Source organism: Cygnus olor, chromosome 2, assembly GCF_009769625.2.
Source record: "Cygnus olor isolate bCygOlo1 chromosome 2, bCygOlo1.pri.v2, whole genome shotgun sequence".
Classification (NCBI taxonomy): domain Eukaryota; kingdom Metazoa; phylum Chordata; class Aves; order Anseriformes; family Anatidae; genus Cygnus; species Cygnus olor.
Window position 1 is genome coordinate 72,028,836 of NC_049170.1, and position 26,427 is coordinate 72,055,262.

At 37.5% G+C, this 26,427-nt stretch overlaps 1 protein-coding gene across 1 annotated transcript in view; it reads right to left on the reverse strand.

Annotated features, from left to right (window-relative positions):
• Positions 1 to 4,871: 4,871 nt before the first annotated feature.
• Positions 4,872 to 26,427, reverse strand: part of MARCHF11 (membrane associated ring-CH-type finger 11) — a 29,105-nt gene continuing 7,549 nt past the window's right edge. The window contains exons 3-4 of the mRNA XM_040546052.1: positions 12,550 to 12,742; positions 4,872 to 5,503 (exon numbers count right to left, since the gene is read on the reverse strand). Of these exons, the coding sequence (XP_040401986.1) occupies positions 5,181 to 5,503; positions 12,550 to 12,742 (516 nt within the window). The 3' untranslated portion in view covers positions 4,872 to 5,180. The remainder of the gene's footprint in view (positions 5,504 to 12,549; positions 12,743 to 26,427) is intronic.

The window sequence follows — 26,427 nt, forward strand, 5'->3', positions numbered from 1 at the left end:
GAGAGCTTGTGGGTCAAACCAACAGGAGGACAGGGAGGGAGGCAGTGTGTGTGGGGCGTTACCAAACTCAGGGTCTGGGTGAAGAGTAGATGAAGCCTTCTTTAAAGCCCTCGAGGAAGTCGGAGGATGGCAGAGCCTGGCACTCCTGGGCTCTGTGAACCTCCCTGTCACCTGCTGGAAGGGCAGCACGGCTGGGCACATGCGGTCCTGGAGACTTCTGAGGGGGTCAGGGGCAACTTCTTGACAGAGCCTGGTTGGGCCACTGAGGGACCTGCTGTCCCTGCTGGGGTGGGGGAGATGTGGTCCGTGTCAGCCTTGGCCACGGTGAGCGTGAAATACTGAAGGTGATGATCCTGAGGGGAGGGAGGAGAATCACAGAGCCCAGGAGTGGGGCGTCAGGCCTGCAGCCTGTGTCTTGTCCAGGGAGCAGGAGGCTGGGATCCCCCAGGAGCAGCTCTGAAGGGCAAAGGAGATGAGGGAAGCTGCCAGGTCTGTATGGACCACATCCTGCAGATGGGAGAATGGTCCATCCTGATGCCCAGGCAAACAAGCAGACAAAAGCCAAAGCCTGGCTTGGCTACACCAAGAGCTCATGGTGCAGCTGTGCTGCAAAAAGGCCACGTACAGGAGGTGGAAGCAGGGCCAGGCTACAAAGAAGGGCTTTAGAAATACTGCCTGGGCACGCAGGGATGGGGTTAGGAAACCCAAAGCTCAGCTTGAACTGGCAGGGACATCAAGGGGCAAGACAAATTGCTTCAGTATCTATGTGGGCAGTAAAAGGCCAAACAAGGAAATGCGAGCTCACTGCTTACTGGGGTGGGTGACTTTGTGGCAGTGGACACAGAGAAGGCTGAGGTCCTTAATGCCTTCTTTGAACCAGTCTTCACCACCAAGGTCTCACAGGCCTTGAGGCTCAGTGAAGGGGCTCAGAGAGGTGAGGAATGACTGGCAGTGGTTGTAGACTGAGGCAGGGATTATGTGCAAGAACTCATGGAGATCAGAGAGGTCCCTGGTGGCTGGACAGAGCAGCAAATGTCACACCCATCTTTGACAACAGCCCAGAGGACAACACGGGAACCTAAAAACTGGTTCTCTTCACTTTGGTCCCTGGAGAAATTATGGAGCAAGTCTTCTTATGCCTGACCTACCTGTTTGCCTTCTGTGTTTGAAAGACTGCATTTGTGGTTAAGAGGAAAATAGTGGATATAATTTGCTCAATCCCAGCAAAGTTTTCAACACTGTCTGCCACAATCATCTTCTTTCAGTCAGGACGTTATGCTCTGAATTGTTGGACAATTTGATAGCAAAAAAGTTGGTTGGATGTTCAGGTCCAGAAGGTGGTGGTAATGGGACCTACGCTGTCTGTAAGCCAATTATAAATGGAATAAATCAGTGGTCTGTGCTGGGCCCTGTCCCATGTGACAGCCTCTCTTCATCAGAGACCTGCAAGAAGTGAGACACTGCTGTTCTTGAGTTTGTAGATGACTCCTGATTGCTGTGACACACAATCAAGTCAGGGCAGCTGCCCAGAGGGACCTAGCCAGCAGGAACTTCATGAAATTAATCAAGGGCAAATATCAAGTGCAGCTGCTGGTGAGGAAGCTCTGTTGCAAGGGTAAAGGCAGGAGCCCAGCTGGGAGCATTTCTGTGATAAGGCAGACAAGCTGAGCATGAGCCAGCAGCATGCCCTGGCTGTAGGGATGGCCAACACTGTCCTGGGCAACCCAGTACAGGAAAGACATAAAGTAACTGGAGCAAGTTCATCAGAAGGCCCCAAAGCTGTGTGAAGGCTGGAGCACTTGCCCTGTGAGGGAAGGCTGAGGTCTCGTTCAGCCGGCAGAAGAGACAGCTTCAGGGGAAGTGATGGGCCTGGGAGCTGTCTGCAGAGCCCTAGGATCCCCAGAGCAACCTGGTCTGATCTCAGAGCTTACCCTGGAGGTTGGGCTAGACGTCCTCCCATAGGCCCTTCTAGCTTGAATTGTTGTCCGTGATTCATTCTATGAATATTTTAAAACTACCTTGAAATTACAGCTAAATTTATTTGCAATCTATTTGTGTCCTTGGGTTCTTGTGCTTCCTAGTGTTGTTCTTTGCCTAAAATTTTATTTTGCAATGTAATAACTAAGAATAATAACATTCAGTCTCAACACTTGGTAAACCAAACAAGCCACACTCTTCTAATTTCCTCATGTGAAATACAGTCCCTGTTCCCTTTGCATCCCCCTCTCTGCACCTGTTCTGATTTGAATTCGTTTATCTTGCATGTAGGTGATTACAGCACTGCGGTACTGCACAAATCCAAATACAGGGTCAGTGAAGAAATATTTGTATCCTGTGGTAGCTATACTTGCTACTGAAAACATTCTGCAGTACAGTCCTGGCATAGATCTTTCTTATTTTATTTTTCAACTGTGTCCTGCCCATACTAACCCTGTGGCTGTTTATCATTTCCTGATCTCACTTTCTGTATATGGAAATATGTAAGCTCAGACTTATGCAAAATTATTGTGCTACAGAAATGACTAATGATGACAAATCTTGCTATTAAAAAGGTTTTTCTGGTATTTGCCCTAAATGTTTTTCTAACTCATTAATTTTCATTACTCTTAGTTGAATCATTTTCCCTCAGAAGCTGTTAAGTGTTATGGACATGAGTCTTTCAAACATTTGTAACGCAGAAATCTTGTCCTCTCTTAAATTAGATCTATTGATCTTTTCTGGTGAGTCACTTTCATCCAGCACCCTAATCATTTGGATGTGAATGGAAAAGATTTCTTTATAACAAAATGTTTTCATATACTTTTGTTTTTAGGATAGTGTAAATAGACTGCTGAAATATGCCTTAAATCTCACAGATCATGGATACCTAAAAGGTGTGAGACAACCTTTTAAGTATATTGAGCAAGGAATTAATTATTTGCCTTGTACTAAAAGTGCTTTTGAGATACTCTGATTTCTACTTGGTCATGTGGAATTGTAGTCCTTCTGGGAAATAGGACATTATTTAAGTGGTAATTAAGAATAATTAATTTCTGGTGATACAGCAAGCTTCCCCAGTCATAGCTTCTCTTGTTTCTCCACAAATTCCTCCTTTGGGAAATTTTTGAAAGCTACTATGGAAGGGAATTCTCATAGTTTTCATTCTCAATGAGATTACCAGTTGAATGTTGGTAATCTGTCATGGAGGATATTAAATGGCTTTTGTTGAGATACCATTTGGCTGATCACAGCTGATATATTTCTTTTCACTTTAACTGTTGAAAGAGAAGTAACTCATCTGTAGATTCAGTAAGTGTAAATTTGAGCTTGTGAGACTAATGCAGAATGCTGGGCCCTCTGTAGAGTCCGTCAGCTAAATGTTTATGAATAAACAAAGAGCTCTTCACTCCAGTGTTTATTTTCTATCTCCCTTTCAAGTGTAGTTGCAGAAGTGTCCTGTGTCTGGTCTTGGTATGTGGGCATCTTACAAAGGCAAGGCTGACACCGATTCCAGCACCACCCTGTTTGATCCCTGAAAGGGAATTTTCCAGGCACAATAGTCCAGGTACTGCACAAGATATGTCTAGAACTAGTCACCCATTGGTTACAATATATTTTGGAACACAAAAACATTTAACTTTGTATGAGCTGTGGGAGCCCAGCAGTGCCCATGGGCGTGCTGCCCTGTGCCAGCCCCGCCACAGGTCACGGCTGGGCCCAGCAGCCAAGATGGTGGCGCCTCGCCTCAGGGACAGCCTGGGGAAGGGAGAGGCTGAGAGGGGCTGCGAGGGCTGGCCCCAGCCCCCTGCCCTGCACAGGACTGAGGAGGCAGAGGAGTGGGGGTGGAGGGGTGCAGCTGGGGCTGGGAAGGACAGGTGAGTGGGTGGATGGTGTTTTAGTTTTTAGCTTTGTTTCTTACCTTGCAACTCTACTTCAGTTGGTAATAAAAGCAATTACTTTTCCCCAAGTTGAGTCTGTTTTGCCTGTGATGGTAATGGGAAAGTGATCTCCCTGTCTCGACCCACGAGTATGTCCCACCTTATTTTCTCCCCATCATACAGAAGAGGGGCAGTGAGAGGGCAGCCACCCAGCATCAACCCACCACAAACTGTTGCAAGCAAGCCAGGGTTGTTGATCTTCAGTAAACTTAATTATTCACTTGGAAATTATTTCAATTTCTACTTGATTGAATGATATTAGAATTTCTGCCATGAGACAGAAACAGAAGCAAACTCCATGGCACTGATTAGCTATCATGATAAAAATGAATACTGATTTATTTTTAATATCCTCTTTTGTTACCTGGCAAAATTAAGGCTCTACATTTATTCTACTTCATTTTCAGTTAGGATTTGTTATTTCAGCAGTTGCAATACAAAGTTGCAATCTCCTCTTTATTTTAAAGAATATGGGTGGACAATGTCCTATCATTAGAATACTACTGGAAGCTCACAGGCTGCTGAATGCAGCACTGCTGCTTGGAAGACAGTGTTATGTCTGTGCACAGGCACAGCTCCAGCAGTCTGCAGATCTTGGAGTCTTGAAAGGAAATGCAAGGCTCTTCCCCTGTCTGTGTCACGCTCGTGTCTGACATCAACATCCCTGTGGGAGAGCTAAAAAAAGAGTATGCATCTTCCCTAATGTTTTTAGAACACCTGCCGGACCTCCCACTTAACAGCATGGGACAGTACATCCCTTACTTACTTCCATCAACCTGAACTGAAACAAAATAAAGACATTTAAAAAAAAGCATACTTGACTTCTGTCAACATTTTTTTTTCCTTTTTGAAAGGAGGTTGTCCAGTTTAATCCTCATGAAAGTGGGAAAAATAACAATAGTGGGTTAAAGCCAGAATTTAAGAAAATACATTTAAATATATATATATATTTTACTTAAAAATGACTTTCTTCAGCATTCAAAGACCTAAGAGCTAAACTATATCATATATACCTCAGGTAACAAAGTGACAAAAGATTTAATAAACCAGACTATATAAAAAGCAAGAGGGTTTGTTGTTGTTGTTTTTTTCAGAAAAAATGTATTTGTGATTTAGCTGATCATATAAAAAGCATTAAGTTTTTTAAAAAATGTGTATTTTTTTCAAGTGTTAATGGTTTCACCATTCATTGTAGCTACATTCCAAAGCCCTGTAACATCAGGACACATTATCCTTATCTGTGTAGCACAGTGAGTGTAATCATTACACTGAGGTCACTCTCATCACTACTTCCCCAGAGCTGTTATCCTCTGATGAATCTTCCTGAGGCCTCATGCGGTTGAATAGATGTAACAATACGTAGCCACACTGAAATCTTGGTGAGGTTAACTGTGTTGGGTGAACTAAATTTCTGTTTCTAAATGCAGTCAGCGGTAACCACAATGTCCTTCCTGCTGAGGATTCTCCTCGATTGCTCTCTTCTATATCTGTAGCTTTATCATAATTTAACACATCCCAGTGTAGATTCACAGCCCTCCAGCGCTTAAACACTCGATAAACAGATGCACCTTCATGTACAATAAGTCCTGAAATTAAGAAAAGAAAGCATTAGTTTTTACAAAATGTCACTGCATATCATTTCGAGAGCAAATAAAGCTGTAACTTCATAATACCATGTTGTAATGAATCTGGCAATTGCCAGAATCCATTAAATTGCTTGTAACTCTCATAATTCAAATAAATTATACGTATGCAATATAATATTAATGTGTTTAAGATTAGGGAAGGGAGCATGCATGTATTTAGTGTCCTTGTATATTTATAGCAATTTTAAACCCTTCCATTATATACTTAACCAAAATCCAAAATTTACACAAACTTCCCAGTCATTATAATTAGGAAATAAAATTATTTTGAATGGAAGCTCAACATGACCAATACTGGAACTATCTGAGCATGCCTAGCTGAAAAATATATCTAGATTTAAGTAAACCAATATAAATCAACCTGACCAGCAGATTTGTAAATTGATCGTTTATGCTGGTGTTATCCTTGTTCACAGTAAGTCCTATTTATTGATATTTTTACTTGTTTAAGTAGATCTTTAAGTCAGACCTTCTGTAATAGTCTTACATTTGTTCAACAGTGTTTTTTAGAATTCAGTACAAACAAATGTAACTGTGTTCACAGTCTTATTTCAATTTGGGAACATGGAACAGTTGCAACAACCTTGAACAGCTGCAAGAGTAATGACTTTCTTGCTTCAGTAGAGCAAGAAGAAATTACATGTTATGATTAACAATGATGAGCATGGCAAGGATGATGGGAATTCTTCTTTTGCTTCAAAATTCAGTAGACAAAAATCAAGAATCACCCTTTTTGTTGAGATTCAGGAATTGTTTTAGAAGGTCCTTTCGAGGAAAATATAATTTATCTGGACTCCTAAATAGACCAATCTGCTTCTGAGCTTCCGTGTAGCTAATACGTACTGTAAGCATGCAAGCAATTAGCTTACTTAAATGAAATTCTTATTTTTTTCATAGGTATGCATATATTTTTACTTTTTTTTATATTTATATGCACATTATTTGTGCATAAGTGATTTAAATATGGATTTACTCAGGAAATCCATGGAGCTTCAGCCTTATTGGTTTTTTCCTCTGTTCCTCAGCAGGCCTGGCAACATGTATGGTTCTGAGCAATGTCATATGCTCACTCTGACTCTCTGCTTTGAGAGGAGAGCAGTCTGCCTACCCAAACACATTTATAAATTAATTGTCCAGAGTGTTTTCTGCCTAAAATTTTCCTATATGTTGCAAAATCTTTATTATCATCTGTGGTGCCACAGGCTACAGTTCTTTATCACAAGAGATTGTATATTACCTGTTCCTACACAACAAAATCGTGATTTAAGCATCTGAGTCTCTCAGTGGGGCTAACTGATACACGAAAAGAGCCATTCAAAGAAAGATGACACAAGCAGAAAGGGTGATAAAAAAATGCATATGAAGAGCAAACTGCAGATTCAAGTGCAATGATTTGCAGTGCCTAGCCTAACACATTTTTAAAGAGCATTACATTGAAAGATGGATAAACACAAAGATGCAGAAGGACATGATTTCAGATGTAGTAGTCCTCCAAGCCTTTCAAGTCGCCTAGAATTCATTGAAGCATCTGATACAGGCTAAATGACATTTGATCACATACAAAATCTGCAAACCAAATAAGCCATGGTTTTATTGCTGTGACAAAGATTCCTTTTTTTTTTTTTTTTTTCCTGATGGATTTCCTATGGAATGATAAGAGCATAACTGTAGCTTCCCCCTACCTGTCCCTAGATCATACTATTTTTCAGTCCAATCTTTCTCAAGATTGTGATGAAGCAAAATTGAGAGAACCTATTTACCCCAATCTAAAGATTTCTGATACCTGCCTACTCTGCCCTGGAACCCAAACAATGTATTTCAGAACACAGAAGGAAGCAGTTGAGGAAGGATCACTGAGACACTTAAAGATTAAGAAGCATCACCCCAGAATTATGACAGAAAAGTCACAGGTCTGTTTCTTTAAGAACTTTTTTTCCTGTTTTTGAGTTTTTCAGGATTTACTGAAATTATATTTTCAGGTTTTTCTCAACAATGGTAAAGAAGAGAAATTGTCTTTAAAATGGAAGCTGTTGTTCACATATGCTCTAAAAGAGCTAAGGAACAAAGGAGCAAATATTGCAAGGATTGAAACAAAGCTGTCAGATTTGGCAATGCTGAAGGTGGAAAAAAAAACGCTTTCATAACTTGTCTCTTCAAAAACTTACTTTCCTATCTGATAAAACTACATATTCAAACAGACTTATGTCAAAGAGGCAAAAGAATGCCAGGACTTGTTTGTCTCTTTTGAAAGATACTTTCAGGGGAAAAGAAAACCAAAAAAAACTCTGCACTAAAAGTTCTGAGAGCATAAACAAGAGGAAATCTGGGTAAGGTTTAAATGCTGGATGTGATTTTCCAGTTACAGAGAAGTTCTGATGCTCAGAATATGTGCAGTTAGTCACTAAAGTGAAGGTGTAAGATACTGGCAAAGAATCTTTTTCTTAAGAGTTCCACAACAATGAATGGGGTAGAAGAGAAAAAAATGATACATCCTTGAATTACACTAACTTGTTCCAAATACCATGGTTTCAATAGCACAGAGGACATATTTGTACAGTCCTAGAGGAAAAAATTACAGATCAGCAGAATACCTTGTTTGACCTATACGTTCCCAAGAGGAAGTGTTAGAATTCAGTGCTGTTAGCTGTTCTGATGTTCCGTCCAAGTAACATCTACAAGGGACAGAGTCTGTGGGATGAGGGACCTAGCAAAATGTGCTAAGGCTCTAAGAAGGCTTTACCTCCACAATTTATTTCTAAAATGTAGCGATTGTGATGGGAGCCAGACAACAGGATTGCATGGACATCATTTTTGTTCTTTTATTGCAAAGTACTATGAAATTCTTCCTTTTGCTCTGTCCAAAGGGTTTCATATCCCAAGTCACAAGAACACTTGAGCTTTTTCATACTGAATGTCTGTATAAGAAGGGCACAGCTTTGTTCAGGGGTGGCATTAGGTTCTTATGTTGTTTTAGTTATCACACTAATTTCTCTTACAGTGTTTTAGAAATGGTACTCCCAGAAGCATAAAAACTTTTACTGGGGAATAAAAAACACTTGAGAAATAACTTCAACCATTGGACAAAAATGCCAGAGTCCACAAATGAGAAAAAAAAAAAAAACAACAATAAATTGGTTAAAATGTTAAACGCCTGCTCTAAAAATATATTAATTACAAAGAACTTCTGCCTGTACATATTTACAACTAAGTGAGTTAGTTACACAAGAGTTGCAAGGTATTTGGGGCAGTCAGGGAGAAAGAGGCTTGAAAGAGTGCTTGAAAGAGGACTGTTTCATTGGCCAAAGAAAAGTAGTCCGAGAAAAATTGGAAGCAGAAAAAGGAGTGGGAGGCCAATAAGGAGTAGGAGAACAAAACAGGGGCGGAGGCCAAACAAAGAAACTAAAGCCGAGAAAAAGTGAAGGCTGAAAAAGTGTGAGAGGCTGAAAAAGGTTGGAGGCCAAAAAGGAGTGGGAGGTTGACAAAAACGTAGAAGCTGAGAAAAAAATGGAATATGGAGGGGGGGTGGGAAGCCCAGAACACGTTAAGATTTAAAAAAAAAAAAAAAAGGATGGGAGGCTGACAAAATGCAGAGGTTTAAAAAACATGGAGGTCAAAAAGTGGTTGGAGGCATAAAAGGGGAGAGGGGACAGAAAGAATTGGGAGGCTGAAAAAGGGTGGGGGGGTAAAAAGCGTTAGGAGGCCAAAAAAGGCTGGGGAAACTGAGAAAAAAAAATGGCAGGATTAAGAAAACATAAATCTTGAGAAAGAGTTAATAGTGGAAAAAAAAAAAAAAGCAGAAGCTGAAATAAAGTGGAGGCCAAAGAGAGGTGAGAGGGTGAAAAAAAAAAAGTAGAGCATGAAATTGGCTGAAAGTCTTAAAAAAATGGAGTCTGAGAAAAAGAAAAAAGAAAAGTGGAGGCCAAAAAAGGAGGGGAGGACCCAAAGGGATGGGAGACTCAAAAAAAGTGGAGGATCAAAAGGAGAATAATTGGAAGCCATAAAACGTTGGGAGGCAAAAAGTCATAGTGTGAGAAAAACTGGAGACTGAAGCAGTGTGGGAGGATAAGAGAAAAGTAGTGGGAGAAACAGAGTGGGAGGCTGAGAAAAAGGTCCATTCTGAGAAGCAGAAATCAAGTGTATGGGGCTGATAAAGTTGGACTTTGAGAATAAGAGGATGCTGAAATAGGATTTAAGGCTGAAAAGGGTCATAAGGCTGAGAAAAACGTTAATTAAAAGGCCGAGGCTAAAAAAGGGTGAGAGGAAAAGAATAAGTGGGAGGCAGAGAAAAATAAAAAAGCTAAGAAAAAAAGTTGATTGTGTAAAGGGTTGTGAATATGTCGTTACCTTTGGGCAAACTACTTTTTAAATGATGACAACAAAATATATTCAAAAAATAGAGCTATTTAGATTTCAAAAATGACCAAAAAATTAATATTGTTAATGCAAAGCTATAAGGAGATGCAGCTGAAGGCAGTCGGACTAAATCTTGGTTGTACCTCTCATTCACTTGTCTTGGAATGGGTGCTGCACAGGCAAATCCATATATATGCACAGATTTTGATTGAAATAAACAGATTCTAGTGGGAGTATAGATATCCACTCATTGCAGGTCCTTTGTAAGACTAAGCTTGAACTGAGAGAATGTCATGGATGACTAAATACAAATGAGAACAGAGGACATACAAAGAACTGTGTCTGGCCATAAGCATTGTGCAGTGGTAAAAGCATATGTTAATGCCTTTTGGAAGTCATTAGCATAATCAACAGTGTTGTGTTTTTACATAATTCACGAATAATAATTACATTAATCTATTAGAGAACTTTATTCAAAGATTTTAAATTAAAACTATCTAAAATCATTTATTGATGAAATGAAAAGATTAAGTTGAATATATTAACAAGTATTTTCAAAAGTTACAAGAATTCTTGGTTTTACAAGCCTGCAGAATGCAGATTACTTTAAATTATTTGCAGATTGAGTAGGCTGAATGAATCTGAATTATCAGAATTTTACAATTACCAAACTGCCACTTTCTGAATTTCCAGATATATAATTAACTGTTAAGTCATATCAGCACTAAACTTCATAATTACAAAACCAGTGTTCAAATATGTTTACTTATAGTCAGTTTCAGTGGAAGTGATGTAAAAGTTTGCATGTATTTCTTTATGATAGGACTGTAAAAGATGCATTTAGGTCCTCACAGGCAGGTCAGTTTATCTGGTGGATGAAGATAGCTATGCATCCACTTTGTTCCTGCATGGTGCCCGTTAGATAGACGCTCAGCAGCTGTCTGAGGTTCATGCTAGCTCAGTAGCTTCCTGGCCAGAGGTGTCTTTAGCCTGACTGACTAGAAAGGCAGCCACCTAGCTCATGTAGCAATCTACTGAAGGCACACCTTACTATAGTTTACTTCTGTAGATAAATTCAGTAATATTTCTTCTCATCCACAGACATTCCCAACTGATTTTTAGATTGATTTGATTCAGGTGTTTTAATAACCAAAGAAACGGAAAGACATGAACATCATTTAAAATAACTGGTTACTCCAATTGGCTGATGCATACCAAAGTAGATTTTGAAAATTGGAATCTATGTGAAAAAACAGAATTCCATATAAATGAAAAGCTTAGAATACCTGAAGCACATTTTCTCTACACTTGGAGTTTTGTTTTCTTTTTAACAAAGGCAAAAAACTCAGAAATTAAGTGCTCAGCAGGAAAAAAACAGTATTCAAGAATCAGCACATAGCAGGAGGACCTGTAACTGAGTTTTGTTTGTTTGTTTGTTTAAATTAAAAGTTGAGCACCTGTCCAGACCAACGCTATCTTTGTTTCTCTGTCTGAGAAGATCTGGGTTCACCGAAGAAAGTCTGTGTCAGAAAATATACCAGAGTGGGCTTCTCATAAAAATTACAAAACAAATAGAAATGGTGATCCAGCTGAAATATAAATAAATATTCTTACAGTAATGAGATGGTGTCAATAAAAGATTATATGGCTTTATGGTTGGAGCAAAAGTCTTGATTTTAGGAATCACTCTGTCTCTTCGCACTTTACTGAGTTGAATTCAGCCCCCTCCTTCATTATTCCCATATAAGAGATTGGATAACATCAACCTTTATTGTTCCGAAATCTAAAAGCTAGCATCATATAGCATTTTACTTCTGCATTTACTTGGAACTGCAGTTCTAAGAATGTGGTTTAGTGTTTACTCCAAGTTACTAAACTCTCTCTGCAATTAATTGTAGCTATTACAGCAATCAATTCAAAGTTGTTTTACAAAATACTAAAAAAAATCCTATTTAAATATTTCTGGGTAAGTATATTATCAGAAAATTCAAAACTGGTCAAAATACTTTCCAGTAAATTGTATTTTCCTTTCTAACATTTTAGCTAAAGCTAAATGATGTGAGACTTTTTAATAGTGTAGTAAGTTATTATAGTCAGTAGTATCATGTGCTTCATAACTGTTTTTATGACGTACATAGAACTCAAGCCTGTCTTCTCCATTCTTTTCTATTACTAGAACAGCAACCTATGTAAGTCCATACAAATTAATTTTGGACACACAGTTTGATGACATCCTCACGGGCTTTTCCGGTCCTTCACAGTGGTACAATCTAATACAAAGTTGCATCAGTAGAAGACTTGATAGCACATAATTTTACTAATTCTCTTAATAATGTCATTGTTATTTTCACCTGTTTAGCTTTCTGAACTTTGCTAGCTGTCTGTATTTTCAAGTAGTTGAACCTGATGCTGTTCTCACCACTAAGATGCTTTGATCAATCTGAGAGTAAAGTGTCTTTGGTTCTTTTCTCTTTGCAGTATTTGTAACACTGTAAAAAGCAATATTTGCCGAAGGCACCAGCTGAGAATAAATCTGCAAAGAACTGGAGTGATCAATTAGAGTGACCAATTAGAAAAATAGATAGCCACAGTCTTAAACCACAGTCTGTGCTGTTTAAAGTTTTTGAGCTTACCTATGCACACTAGATCCATAAAACCATACATTCCATAGCAGATTTGAAAAAGGATGTCCTTTCTTTGCCATACTGCATAGGGGCTGAAGGCTGACCATAGAAGCCAAGTCACACTTGCTACTAAGAACAGAGATCCTAGGATTACAGCAACCATCTGCACTTTCTCAACCAGTGTTATAGTAATGCTTTGCCACTAAAAGAGAAACAAAGTTGTATAAGATAAAAATGTTATTATTTTCTGATTGTACATTCAATGCCACTTTTTTTTCCTGAAATCAGAAGTTATTTTTAAATTTATACATATCTTCATAGATTTTTACTAATATTCTTGACACTGACATTTTATATATTTTTTTCTACCTATTTTACTTTTAGTTAAGGTAAAAACTAATAGTTGCTTCCCCATCCCCTCCAGCATCACTAACATCACCATCTAGTTGTGAACTTCAGAAGAGTTATTAGTTTTTTTTTTGTTTTGACCACATAAACAAAACAAAACAAAAAATACTCCTAGAAATTGAACTCAGTCTTTCATATTTGTAAACTAATGAGCAGGATAAAAACAACGTTGGGAAGACAACCTTAAGTTGGTTTTATGTTAGCGTAACAAGTTGAAAGTGGCACCTTTCCTTTCCATCCCACTCCCCTCAAAGTCTAAAGCCATTTTCCACTTTCCTGCTGCTCATCAAAGAAGCTCCTGGCTATCTCCAGGCATACCAAGGGAGCTGGGGTTCTCAGCAAAAACCCATGCTAACAGTACAAAGAGACACCCCCAGCCTAGTATGTAGGCAACCTGACATCTGAGGAAGAGCCCTGAATATAGGTAGCATGCACATTTCTTTCCAGTGCACCTTAATTATGCCTGTCTTTCCTGGGAGGGCTGTATCCTCTATGTGTGAGGTGACTCGGATTTATGATGTGAAAAGATTTAAATATAAAGAGTATGCTTACTGAATTCTGTCAAGATAAGAACAGAAATGAAATTTTGTTAAAACAAAGAGTCACTAGAGCAAAATACAGCATAACAAAAAAAACATTCTAGCTTGCCCCTTTTATATATGGTCTTTCCTGGCCTATTCCTTGTCTGAATTAGTTTGGTAGACTCCACACTGTAGACCCATCAACTATTCCAGAGCTAGAGGGCAGGATTTTTAGACTGACATATTTTTTGTTCCTAATTTTGAACATATCTGCCCACTTCAAGGGTTGCAATAGGGAGCAGGTGGAGAAAGAGCTACTGAACTTATTACCTCTTTTCCCATCTAGTAATAATTTTTCATTTCTCTGCTACTTTATAAAACCTTTCTTTTTTAACCAGCAGTTGGGTACCCAGTAGTGTATGATCGTAAGATGCTAGAATAATTCAAGTTGCAATGGGCTGTGAGAGGTCTCTAGTTCATCTTGCTGCTTAACACACAGCCAGTGATGAGATGAGCCCAGGTTGCTCAGGGCTTAAAAACCTCCAAGTATGGAGATAGCTGAACTTCTCTGAGCAATCTGGTCCACTTCTTGACTGTCCTTAGGTCAAAAAACTTTCTTCTTATATCCAGTCTGACCCACCACTTAAGCTCTCTTTCTCCCATCAAGTACCACTACGAAGAGCCTGGGTGAACGATGTGCCCTTTCATTTCTTTCAGCTTTTCTCATCGACTTTTTTAGCTGTTGCCTAATTTGCACATCTGGTCCTGCTTACCTTCTCTTCTTGCAGCCTTCTGAATATAACAGTACAAAAAGATAGCCATACAACGACCTGTGAAGTATGTATCTTGAAATACTATCCATTTATAATTAACTTATTAAACACATACTAGCCGTTTTATTAAACTTAAAGGTTGAAATGGGACTATTCATATTCAATAATATCTTTTTTACAGTAGAGTAACTATGGATACTCATTTCCTTTGCTAGGATTTATTTTTTTTTTAAATAAGGTCAAGGAAGGTCAATTACAACTGATGCATGACAGAATGGAGTGAGCTTCTCATGACTCAGATATTACTTGTATATGGGACTTAAATGTCAGGACTGAAATTCATAGAGCTCTCATAGGGATATGTTCAACAAAATTATTTTTCATTTCTCAGCTAAAGCCACATAGTATAACCTGGCAGAAAACTGTCAAAAATGCTATTGGTTACGAATCTCTATCTTTTTTTCATTATTAGTTTGAGACAAACCCATAATATATTTGCTCAGAATGCCTGAAATCAAAGTATATTTACATGAAGTAAAATTTAGTTTTATGCATTAACTGTTATGCAAAATGTTAAACTGTCAAGTTCATGGGAGAAGCTGACAATAAACTGAAAAAAAAAAAGTTCTATCACTAAAATAAATAGCAGATCTTTGACAGTGCAATTTCCTGAGCTCACTTCACTTCAGCTTATTTTGAATTTTGTATTTTTTTTCTTAGGTTACTCATAATTATTTTTCAAAGATAGCAGAAGGAAAAGTAGTCCAAACATGCGGGATGAGTAACAGAGTACAGTCTAGATATAAAGCCCACTCTTTATTCTGGTATTGTCTGGCATGCAATTTCTATTCCTGTCACCCATTCCAAACCAGAATCAACCACTCCTACCACTTTTTTTTCATGAAAAGGTCTCAGAAGGATCTCAGTAGGGCATCTGTTGATTTTCCCAAACTTTTTCTTTATAGAAAATCTTGACCTTGAAAAGTCCTAAGAGACATAGATATGACCCTAGCATGTTCTCAATAATGTATTCTAGTTACTTTGCTATTCTCCTGATCCGATGAATTGTCTGTCAAGAATCTAAGTAACTGAATCCCTCAACCTCTATAAATTCAGTAATTCCAAAGATTCAGCATATTAGCATGCTACCAACCAGGAAGGTGAGCCACCCCAGTTACTGAGAAAATGCACAAGCCTTCCAGAGATTGTAGTTCCTAACTACTTTGCCTTTAAAAATCAAAGAACATTTTTTTAAAAAAAATACCAAGAACCTCTAAAAGGACTTGGATGTTTTCTTCTACTACTCAGCCACTTTGTCCTTTGTGGTATCTGCTGCCTTTTTTCTGTACTAAAGAAACTATACTCCTCCACCTTCCTCAATATGAAGGTCAGCAGTTACCAAGTAATTATATATTTTATAAAAGTTATGTTCCTATTGTTCTTATTAGTATAATCTGTAAGTTAAACTAATTGGTGAGATTCCACAGTAAAAGGAGAAGAACGATTGTGTGTGTAAGATACAAGGTATTCAAGAAGTCCAGAGAGTTTTATGCAAAACTAGTAACTCGTCTCCTAGCGCTAGGCAGCCTGCCATAAGAATCCAACACCGTAACAGTGGGATGGATTGGTGTTACGCTCTAACATGTGATCAAGTTGGGGACCTTGATTAGTGTGTATGTCCCTTCTTAGTGCAAGTGGCAAGACTGTGCGTGTTCCTAATGGCTAACTTACCAGAATTGAAACTTCCTTTCCCCTGGCCCCCAAACAATTTTGGTTCAGAAACTTATTCTGAGGCCGTCTCTTGGGAAATACATGCCTTCATTTTTTTCCCTTAACTTTTCCTGAGTTGGGTATGAATTATAAAGAGCAAGCAGGTCGGACTGAGGCAGACATATCTTTCACGTACTGAAGAAGGTATTCTATAGTTACAAGAATATTCATATGTAAATAAGTACAAAAGATTTAGGTCTTTAAGTAGACATAGACAATATTAGCCATCAGGCAATGAGAGGAATTGCATGGGACTGTATTGTTTTGTGGCACTGCATTTCATGACAAGATTATTGAAGAACAGCAGTTGTGATTAAAATGCTTTCTACTGTCCAAATTCTCATGCAAAGTTTAGCTAATACATGTCAATATACACTCTGACAAACACTTAAGAACAGGAGACCTTTTTCTAAGACTAAGATTCTGTTTATAGTACCAAAAGCCATTTAAGCTTTATTTGATTTCTTACAAACATTCACCTTACTGCATGCCCTGCTATATGTTGTTATAATCATGTCACCTTTTAGTGTTAAAATTACTGCTTTCAATAAAGAGGTCACAAAAGTAATGTAGTAAAAATAAATCAGTGATAGTTAATGTTGAGAAACTGCATTTAGAATTTAACAGTCCGAATTATTTAACATTTTAAATTGAATAATCGTGTCATTAGTAGTATGCCATAATTTAAATCCATTATTTCCATAAAAGTATTTCTCATTTTCTTCATATAACTTGCCTTATAACTCTTAATTGCTCAAGATTATGAATTATAACTTCCTAATTCATTTTTGTCTTTTGCTGACTATACATTCTGTAATCAGTAAGAGTTCTTTTATCTAAGTTTGACCCAATCAGAAAAGATCTATACAGCCTTTCAGTGTCAGCCTCTATAAAGTACAATAAATATGGTGATAAAATTTTTGCTTAAAAATAAAAAATAAAAGAAAACTTTAAATATTTTGTATCTGAACAATGACAATAATTATTTTTCAGACAGATTCATAAAAAAAATCCTTTAATTTTCTGTGAAATAGGATCCCATTTCATGCTCCTTCCCACCATATCTGTAATGTTACAATGTACCATGCCATTCCTCTTGCCCATTAAAAGAACACTTTTTTTTTAACCTTAATATACAGTAAAGAAAACTTTCCTTGAAGATGGTGCTTTCATAAACAAAATAGAAGTCATGCTTCTGATTTTAATACAACATTGTTTTTTTGTCCCTTTAGAACGTCCCACACTTTCACTTTTACTGACACTTTATTATGTTTTACTTTTAATCTTTTATTTACCATTGCTCTTCCTTTCATGAGTCATTCAGAAGTCTGATACACTAATGGCACCCTATAGTTTTGTTTCTGACCCCCTAAACCTTTTTTCCCCTTTTCTTCCAAGTGCTCTGTCAAGGAGAATTACTGCATAATTTCTTTTTTTTTTTTTTTTTTTGAGGTAGAGACTTCCAGAAGTTGAAAGAAATATACTGCTTTGAAAGGCTAACTGTTAAAAAATAAAGTTAATACAGTTATATGCATTATACGCATATATGCTCCTTATATATATGTTATATATGCTCCTTACTAACATAAAGATGAACACAATATTCAAAGATTTGTTGTCTTTGTGATAAATCAATATTAACTTTTTTTTAGTGATGCCTTGTTAAAGCCCATTGATTATTATAAAACGTGTGGCAGCAATGTGATCTTAAAAGCACTGATTAAGAATGAAATTGCACTTAGAATACTTTATAGGAAAAATGCCTGCAGTGAAACTACAGGTTTTCTTACATCCTTAATAAAGAACATATGAAAATTGCTTATCACTCCCCACATTAGATGACAGAGCGTAGCTCTCCTACTGAGTTGGTGTAGTACCAACTCAGGAAGACTGGCAGCAGATGATGAGACAGAAGACATCCCTGGAAGTGTTCAAGGCCAGGCTGAATGGGGCCTTGAGCAACCTGATCTAGTGGAAGGTGTTGATGCCTATGGCAGGGGGGTTGGAACAAGATAATCTTTAAGGTCCCTTCCAACCAAAACTACTCTGTGATTCTATGAAGACACATAAGGATTATCCCATGTTTCTTAGGGTAACAACATCTTTTGCAAATGTATGCCTTTACCACTTTTTAAATTTGTGACTCAGTTAGTGCTCAGTTTTTCAAGCATGTCATCATAAGCAACAGGCCACATACACTTTCTTTAAATCCATATCAATCCAGAAATCAATGTGACTACTAAGGTTCTAGGTCCAGAACAAATAAAAAGTCATTATAAAAATGTATCTCCTTTAAAAACGTAGTAAGAATAGCATACATGTGAACACTTGTTCATGATCAACCGTGTCATGTTGGTGTAATGCTAAATAAAATATAGAAGTACACTAGAGGAACTGGTCTGGTCTGAGACAATTTTATTTTTTTTTAAGACTCTGAAGATACTCCTAATCTCTACTAGATTTGGATGTGTCAGTTTGACATGATTGCCGCCAGCTATCTACGCTATCTCTTCCAGATATGCTGTACGATTGCAATCACAGTAGCAAAGGTAACAAAAGGAAATGTGCACATGCTTCAACTGCCTCAGTCTGTAATCCAAAAAAATTGCTTAAATTCAAGAACTGTTGGGGATTACAACCGCATTTTATTATGGAATCTGCTCACAGTAGACTCTCATTCCTTCTAGTCAGTCTGGAAGGTGCATTTAATATAAAATTAATTAAAAATAGCTGGCAGTGAACAAACCTGATGGTGACCTATTATAACATAGTATGGTTTACCCAAAGATGTATTGATTATAAGACTTCAAAAAGTCATTATAGATTGGTCTACTTGCTCTGGCTGCTAGAATCTGATAGCTTTGACAGGAACAAGTTCTTAAACAGTCATTCATTATGCATAACAGGATTTTCAATCTGTTTATGAATAAAACTTAAGCAAAAGTACTCAGTGATTTAGGTCCAATAAACCATTTTTAAAGTGCCTGTTCCTGCTAGTAGTCTAGATGATCAGATAATTAATTTTTCTAATGTGTTTTGCAGTACACAGAGAACACAATCTGCGTGATTTAATATGCAGATATTGTCAAGCTATTGACCAACCTGGATAGAAAATGCACAGGCACATACACGCAAACATTTGAAATGCCATTTTTGGCCATAGGCTTCCATTTTTATGTCCTTTTTAAAAATAACTGGTGCCACAAAAATTGCTGTTCACCTTTAATGCTTACCTATTTTGATAAATTATTAAGACAAAGTGCCTCTAGTCATAATTTCCATTATATTTTCTTTTTATGTATCAGTCAGATCATGAATACAGATAATTTGGCTTGTAATTTTTCAGTCTGCTTGGAAGGCTATACCAGTACTTTACTTGGGACATCATGAAAGCATAGCCTTCACTGCGGAGGTACAGTCCATCCATGCAGCATACATGCAATTTAGCTGGTAGTCCTTAGAAGCTGATAGCTCCTAGAAATGTTGGCTTATTGCATATACCTGATTGAGTAGAACATCTGCCCTTCCACTGGATGCATCTCAGATTTCTGAGTGCCCAGAAGCCTGGAAATCCTGGAAATCTATTTCTCCTTGGACACAAAATGACAGTATCAAAAAGGGTTCTGGAGATGCATTTTCCTTCTCTCTAAACCTGTTGAGCTAAAACTACTGAATACTTTTAACAGGAAAAAATATGCTGACCATGAGGATAATATCATGCAATTCCAAACGTCTGTAAAAAATTGCTCAGCACGGAGGGACAGAACAAGCCTCTCTCACAAAAACACCCTGATCACCTGTCAGTGTACAGAAGGATCATCTGTTCTTGACCATTTTTGATGTCTTCTAGTCTATCTTATAGTATTATAATAATATAGTATTATATTAATGCATTAATGTATTTTTCCAATCTAGGCCAAACACATGATGATGATTAGATGATGGAGCCAAAAAACATAGAGGTACAAACAAAATCAATTGGAAAAGCATGTTTAAGAAGTTGTTTTGTTTAAAGTACACAGCATTTTACTACCTTCTACTATTTGCTGCTAATCTGACTGAATCCATATCAATATCAATCCATATCATCCTTATCTATTGTCACTGGATTCCTTTGCATCCTACAGAAACATTATTCACAGCTGAGAATCAGGCCTTTCACAATATTTCTGGCACAAAGCAACTCCTTACCATCAATTAGGCACAGGATCTGAAGTACCTTTATTGTCCAGTCTTCTTCCTATTGCTATATGGCAATGATGTGTTTCAGTAGTGAAGGGTACCTCACAAGAAAACATCTGAGTACAAATATTGACCTTGGGCCTTTTGGTCCTAACCAAAACTAATTCACAGAATAGGATGAGAATTTTCACGTGACCTCAGAAAATCTGGAAGATGCAGCATAAGGGAAGACGCAATCCTGTTTTCAAGTGCTTCCTTGTGAGATATAAAACAAGGAAACTTCAGATTTTGAGGGCAAGACGAAAGAAACATATACTTAGTTCGGAGGTAAGGTTGTTGCCTTGCCTAATCCCCAAAAAAGATACGTGTATCTTGGGTGAGGGCTAAAAGGCAGGATGATAAAAATACCAGGGTATTATCAACTAGCATGTAATCATGGAGAAGACAATCCTGGATTCTGGCTTGAACAAAATCTGTTAAAACCTGCTCTAAAACTCAATTAGAATGCAATCTACTAGATTAGCAAGTCAATTAGATTGATTCTATAATCAATTACATTAGCAATAAATCTTCATTTGAAGACAATTTAGTCATAATTATAAAATTTAGACTGTGGAAATTAATATGGTAAACAGCATACTGCTTGAAAATTTGGCCTAATGGAAGAATTAACTTATTTATTATGATGCTTTTTGGTTTATATATTATGTAAAATGTGTAATAATTAAAACTTGATATAAAAAGATACACAATACATTTATGATTATACATATTAATAATAATTTATGCTTGGTACATTTATTAATAGTAATATGTTAAATTTTAACTTATTCAATATAAGAATATAATAAACAGCAAAATTTTAAAAATCAGTTGCCTTAGTAAGCTTTTACAGATATTGCTACATAATCATTGCTACAAGCTAGTAGATGCTGCTGCTTGAATTTGTAAACAATTTTTTTCTAATATTTTGGGATAGCCGCTGAAAATACACAGCTTTCTGACATTATATTATGCATCAGCATTCATAGCACTACAAGAAACAGTGGTTATATTATCAAAGACTGTAATATCCATTCATATTGTTGTGCTTGGAAGTCCTTAAACTATAAATTGTTCTTGGCTTAATGGTGCTTATATGACTCATACATAGCCCATGTGACATCTCTTCCAGTACAAATACGGACATAAAAATACCCTTGGTTTCTCTCAAATCAAGAAGCACCTAAAAAAAAAAGGAAGGATAAGCACATGCTGTACATTAAAAAAAAAAAACATATCAAAGAACTACTTACTGTTCTGCAAATTATTTTTCAAATTATTATATTTTCTAGACAGTAGTCCCTTCTTTAAATTCAATAATCACATATGACAGAGGTGTCAGTCTTCTTTTCACATCAGCAACTGTCAAATTGCTCTGTCTCACAGTCAGCACTGTTTCCAGTTTCCTTAAAAATATTAACAATAGGATCTGAGTGCTGGTGACAATAGTTTAGGGTGCTCTTGGAAAAACACCCTAATGATCCTACAGGAAGTCCTGAGACAAATTGTTATTCACTTGGTAAATTTATCTACATAGGATGGTACTCTGTTTTACCTCTCTGGAATGTATAGAAACAGACAAGAAAAATCTTCAAATGACCCTTGATATCCAAAGCTTGTAAGCAACTCATCCCTACAAGCACTGATGAAGAAAGCATGTCAGATGGAAATCTGGCATTTCCTTGGTCAGGAACATTAGTGGAATTTATTTTATGGCATGGGTGATAGCCACGGAAAACCATAAAACCTAAATGAAAAAGGCATTCACAGGTTCAGACAACTAAATCATGAAGGCAGTAAGAACTACTTAGGTCTCTTTCAACTATTGCTACTCTGATAAGAACAACTCTGAAGTAGAGAATATTGACTATGGCCTAATATCCCAAAAACCTGTATGAAAAAATCAGGAAAATGGCCAGTATTCTGACACTGGCACCAGACAGCTTCTGCAATGTAGTGAAAAGGACCATTTCTGCCATACTGGCCTTAACTCACAGAGGATTTTAAGGGAGAAAAGAGACTGGAAGAAGGAATTAATCCTTCTTCTAGTTTCTCCACTAGGTGGACTAGGAATGATTGTGCAGCCCTAACACTGTAAGAAAAAGATTGATTTTTTGTGTGTCCATGTATGACTATGAAAACAAACCTTCCAGCTTCCACAAGAACAGCTTTTAGAATGTCAGTTTTCAATGCCTACTCATGGCCAAACAAAGGGAAGCAGCTCAGTCTCTCAGTCAAGATGCTGAGTCCAGATGCAGAATTCTCCAGCAGGCACCTAAGCAAATGCTACTCGGGATCTCTTATCACCCTGCAGAGATGATGAGTGCTGCAGACAGACCAAGCAGTAGGATCATGGCCTATCAGCACATACAGAATTTTTTCCGAAAGTGTTTTTCTTGATTAATGAAAATAAATACAAGAGATGCAAATTAATCGCCCCTTTGGAACAATGCAAATCCCCAGATGAATTTGAACTTGTAAAGGAAGTTATTTGACTTTCTAAACTCATTTTCCTTTTCATATCATAAAACAAAATCTACAAAATCCTCTTCCCCGAAAGAGAATTAGGCATTTGATTACCAGAAGAAAAAAAGACAGTTAAAGTCCTGCTGAAAGAGATTTCTGTCCCAAGAATCTTCCCTACTTCTGTCAGAATCCTGGAAAAGGGGTAGTCAGCATAGTGACTGAGGGGAGTAGAGAAACAGTGGAGTGACAAATTCAGTGTCATAGCCAAGGGATTCATATGTAAGAGGCAACAATGGCTCAGTACTTAATCTGGCCAATTCATTAGCAAAGTTAGGGAAGGATGAAAAAGTGGGAGACAGTGACACGTGGACAAAGACAATATTCACACTTCAGATATGTTAATTCAAGGTCAGACACATAGCACCATGGAAATGCTAGGTGATTGTTAAGTAAACAGACTTGATTTTTGTACCTCTGAACCCCCAAAAAAAGACGAGAGGAATCTCTTGGAGATTATTATGAGGAGCTAGTTCATGAGAGTTGTGCAATGAAGACAAAGATTCCCTTGTGTCAAGTAAACACCAAAACATCTGCAAGTAACTGAAATACAGATTGCATCTATTCTGAAATAATCTGGTCTAGAAGACTGAAGTTTTTAGATCTTGTAGGTCCTAATTTCTGTGGCTAGGTTTACAGCAATCATATCAGTGAGATCTACAAAAGTATGAACGGAAGCCCCAGTAGGTAGATGAGCTTCTGAAACCCCCACAGCCATAAACTCTTCCCAGGGAATCTACAATTTTAAAACACATTCAAATACCTGGTAATCGTATCAACTCTTATTGATGTAAAAACTCTGAAGTAGATGTATTCCCTGAGAATCATCAACTATTCTACATATTTCTAAATCTTTTACTCCAAGCCACAGAAAAGAAAGACTGAAGTAAAGAAATTTGAAATCCCTAAGAAGCATTTGATGGTCCTTCTCCTTATACTGAGCAGTGGATGACATGAAGACCTTCCGCTTAAGTTTGACAAAAAGCAGACAGTACTTAATCAAATTACTATTTGATACAAACTTTCAGAAAGCAATGAGATGATCGCAATACTCTGTAAATGCTGTTTGAAGAGAAAGTGACCCTCTTTATTAAATCTCATGGGAATTTTAAGATAATTTAAAATTATTATTTTAATGATGATTTTAAGTCATCATTGTACATTTCAATATAGGCAAAGTGTCCTTTTTGGAAAATGACGTTAAATGATGGGAGCTTCCAATGATTCTTGAGGCCACTAAAGAAGAGGTTATGTGGAAGACAGTGTTGCAAGTGCAGGAAAAGGCTGCATGTGTAAGACTCCAATATTCATGTTATTCTAGCAGGAGCCAGACAGCAACTATGTTATGCTGATTCCTCCAAGCAAAATATATCAGACTGCTTTCCTCCTATGAAACAGCAGCCCTGAAATTGAGATGCTTAATCTTGTCATCCATGGAGGAACACAATGTACAGGGAGTAACCACAAGGTATAGTTGACTGTAAATTTCAGACTGCTCAGATAATAGCCATTAGAGATATATAAAGTGTCCCATTAAGAAGCAGATTCTCCCTGTCTGTTCTTCCTTGGTGAGCAGAGGGAGTTTCCTTAGCATCAAAGAAGAGAAGGCATACTGAAGTATGCTCTCATTTTCTCAGGATAGTTTCCTGGATGCCAATTTTATGGATCTTCACAGAATCACAGAATGGCCAAGGTTAGAAGGGACCTCTGAAGATCATCTACTCCAACCCCCCTGCCAAACAGGATCACTGAGAGCACACTACGCAGGACGGCATCCAGGTGGGTTTTGAATATCTCCAGTGAAGGAGACTCCACAACCTCTCTGGGCAACCTGTACCAATGCTCTGTCACCCTCACAGTAAAGAAGTGCCAGAAGTGCTCATAGAAGTGCTCATATTGAGCCAGAACCTCCTATGCTTCAGTTTGTGCCCGTTGTTTCTCGTCCTCTCACTGGGCTCAACTGAAAAGAGACTGGCTCCATCCTCAGATATTTATACACATTAATGAGGTCTCCCCTCAGTCTTCTCTTTTCCAGGCTAAACAGGCCCAGTTCTCTCAGCCTGTCCTCCTACGACAGATACTCCAGTCCTCTAATCATCTTGCTTTTTTCAATATTCTTGTAGTGCTTAGAAGTCTCTTCTTCCAGTGTTAGCAGAGTAGCTACAAACACATGAAGCCAGCAAGTGATACCATCTTGATGGTAAGGTTCACGACTGTCTGAAACTATTGAGAAATTACTTTCAGCATAAAAGATCAGAAAAATGAGCCTTTAGCTCAGAATATGGCCTTCTTCCAATAGTATAGTTTGTGTGGGTATCAGTACAATGTACTCTTGTACTGGGAATACACTTGTCACAGAAATGGCAAAGTTTAATAGTGCCCTGGAGGGAAGACACTGCCAGAAAAATATGTAAAAACATAGAAAGAAAAAAAAAACTAGTAAGGGGAAAGAAAACAGCATGTGGCTAAAACTGTAAGACTCATTCTATACTGGCTTCATTGAAGTGTAAACAAAAGTGACAGCATGAAGACTTCAGCAGAAATGACAAATATTCAAAAATGAGAAGCAGTATAAGGAAGTTTTGAAACAAAGTCAATAAAGCCAACTTTCTTCAGCAGATTTCTGTTGTGGAAAAAAACTACAGTATCATTTCACAGTTGACACAGCAAAGGTTGTAGAGAACCCAGGGGAGGTCTTGAGAGGTTTTACCCAGGACAGGCTACTTATACCACTAAATAAGCATGAACTAAGGTATCACAGACAAGAGGTATAAAAGAAGTACACTGTAATTTATTAACAGGTTTCCACATCAAGAAATAGAAAAAGCCTGCTGAAACAATCAATCAGGAATTGGTTGTAACATTTTTTCACTAATGCCTGTTGATGGGAATTAAAGACTCAAATGATCAGGATTTGGGACATGAGAGAAAAGATAAAAAATTGTTTTTGAAAAACTTAGAAAACTTTTCATCGCTGAATAAATCTCACCAGTTTTAGGCTAGAATATCAAGCTATTTGGGAATTCTATCAAATAGGCAAAAAAAAAAAAAGGCAAAAAACAGTTATTCAAAGATTCCTGAACACAGGTCCCACACCGTACCTTAAGTCTTACATTGTTTACTTAGCTATCCTAATCACCTAAAATGGCAGTAGCTATTTATATGTAGGTAAGCAGACTCCCATTCACATTGCCCCTAACATTTGGAAATACTTTTCTAATTAAATCTTTTGAAAAGATGTAATTTATGCTTATAATTGCCGTAGTAACTTCTATTCAAGATACTTCCTCTGAAAAACTACCTAACACCATGTCTCATGCTAGACATCCTGCCCCATGTAAACTGCCGTATCAAAGGAATCCACTATTTTCCCTAGAAGTAGTTAACTCACTATTTAATACACCATACATATATATATTACCACTAAATCAGGATGACACCTGTAATTAGAACTTTATTTTCAAGTACAGTTTGCAGTTTACATAGTGTTTACTGCTGTTTCACACCATGCAAGCATTCAAACTGCCCTGAGCACAATTCACACATTTCACAAAATAAAACGAGAAAACAATTCCTTTTTTAATAAGCTATTGAAAATACAAGAGTAACATAGAAGGGGAACACACCCCCACAGCTTGGATGCAATTCCATTTTTAAAAAATGTCTTA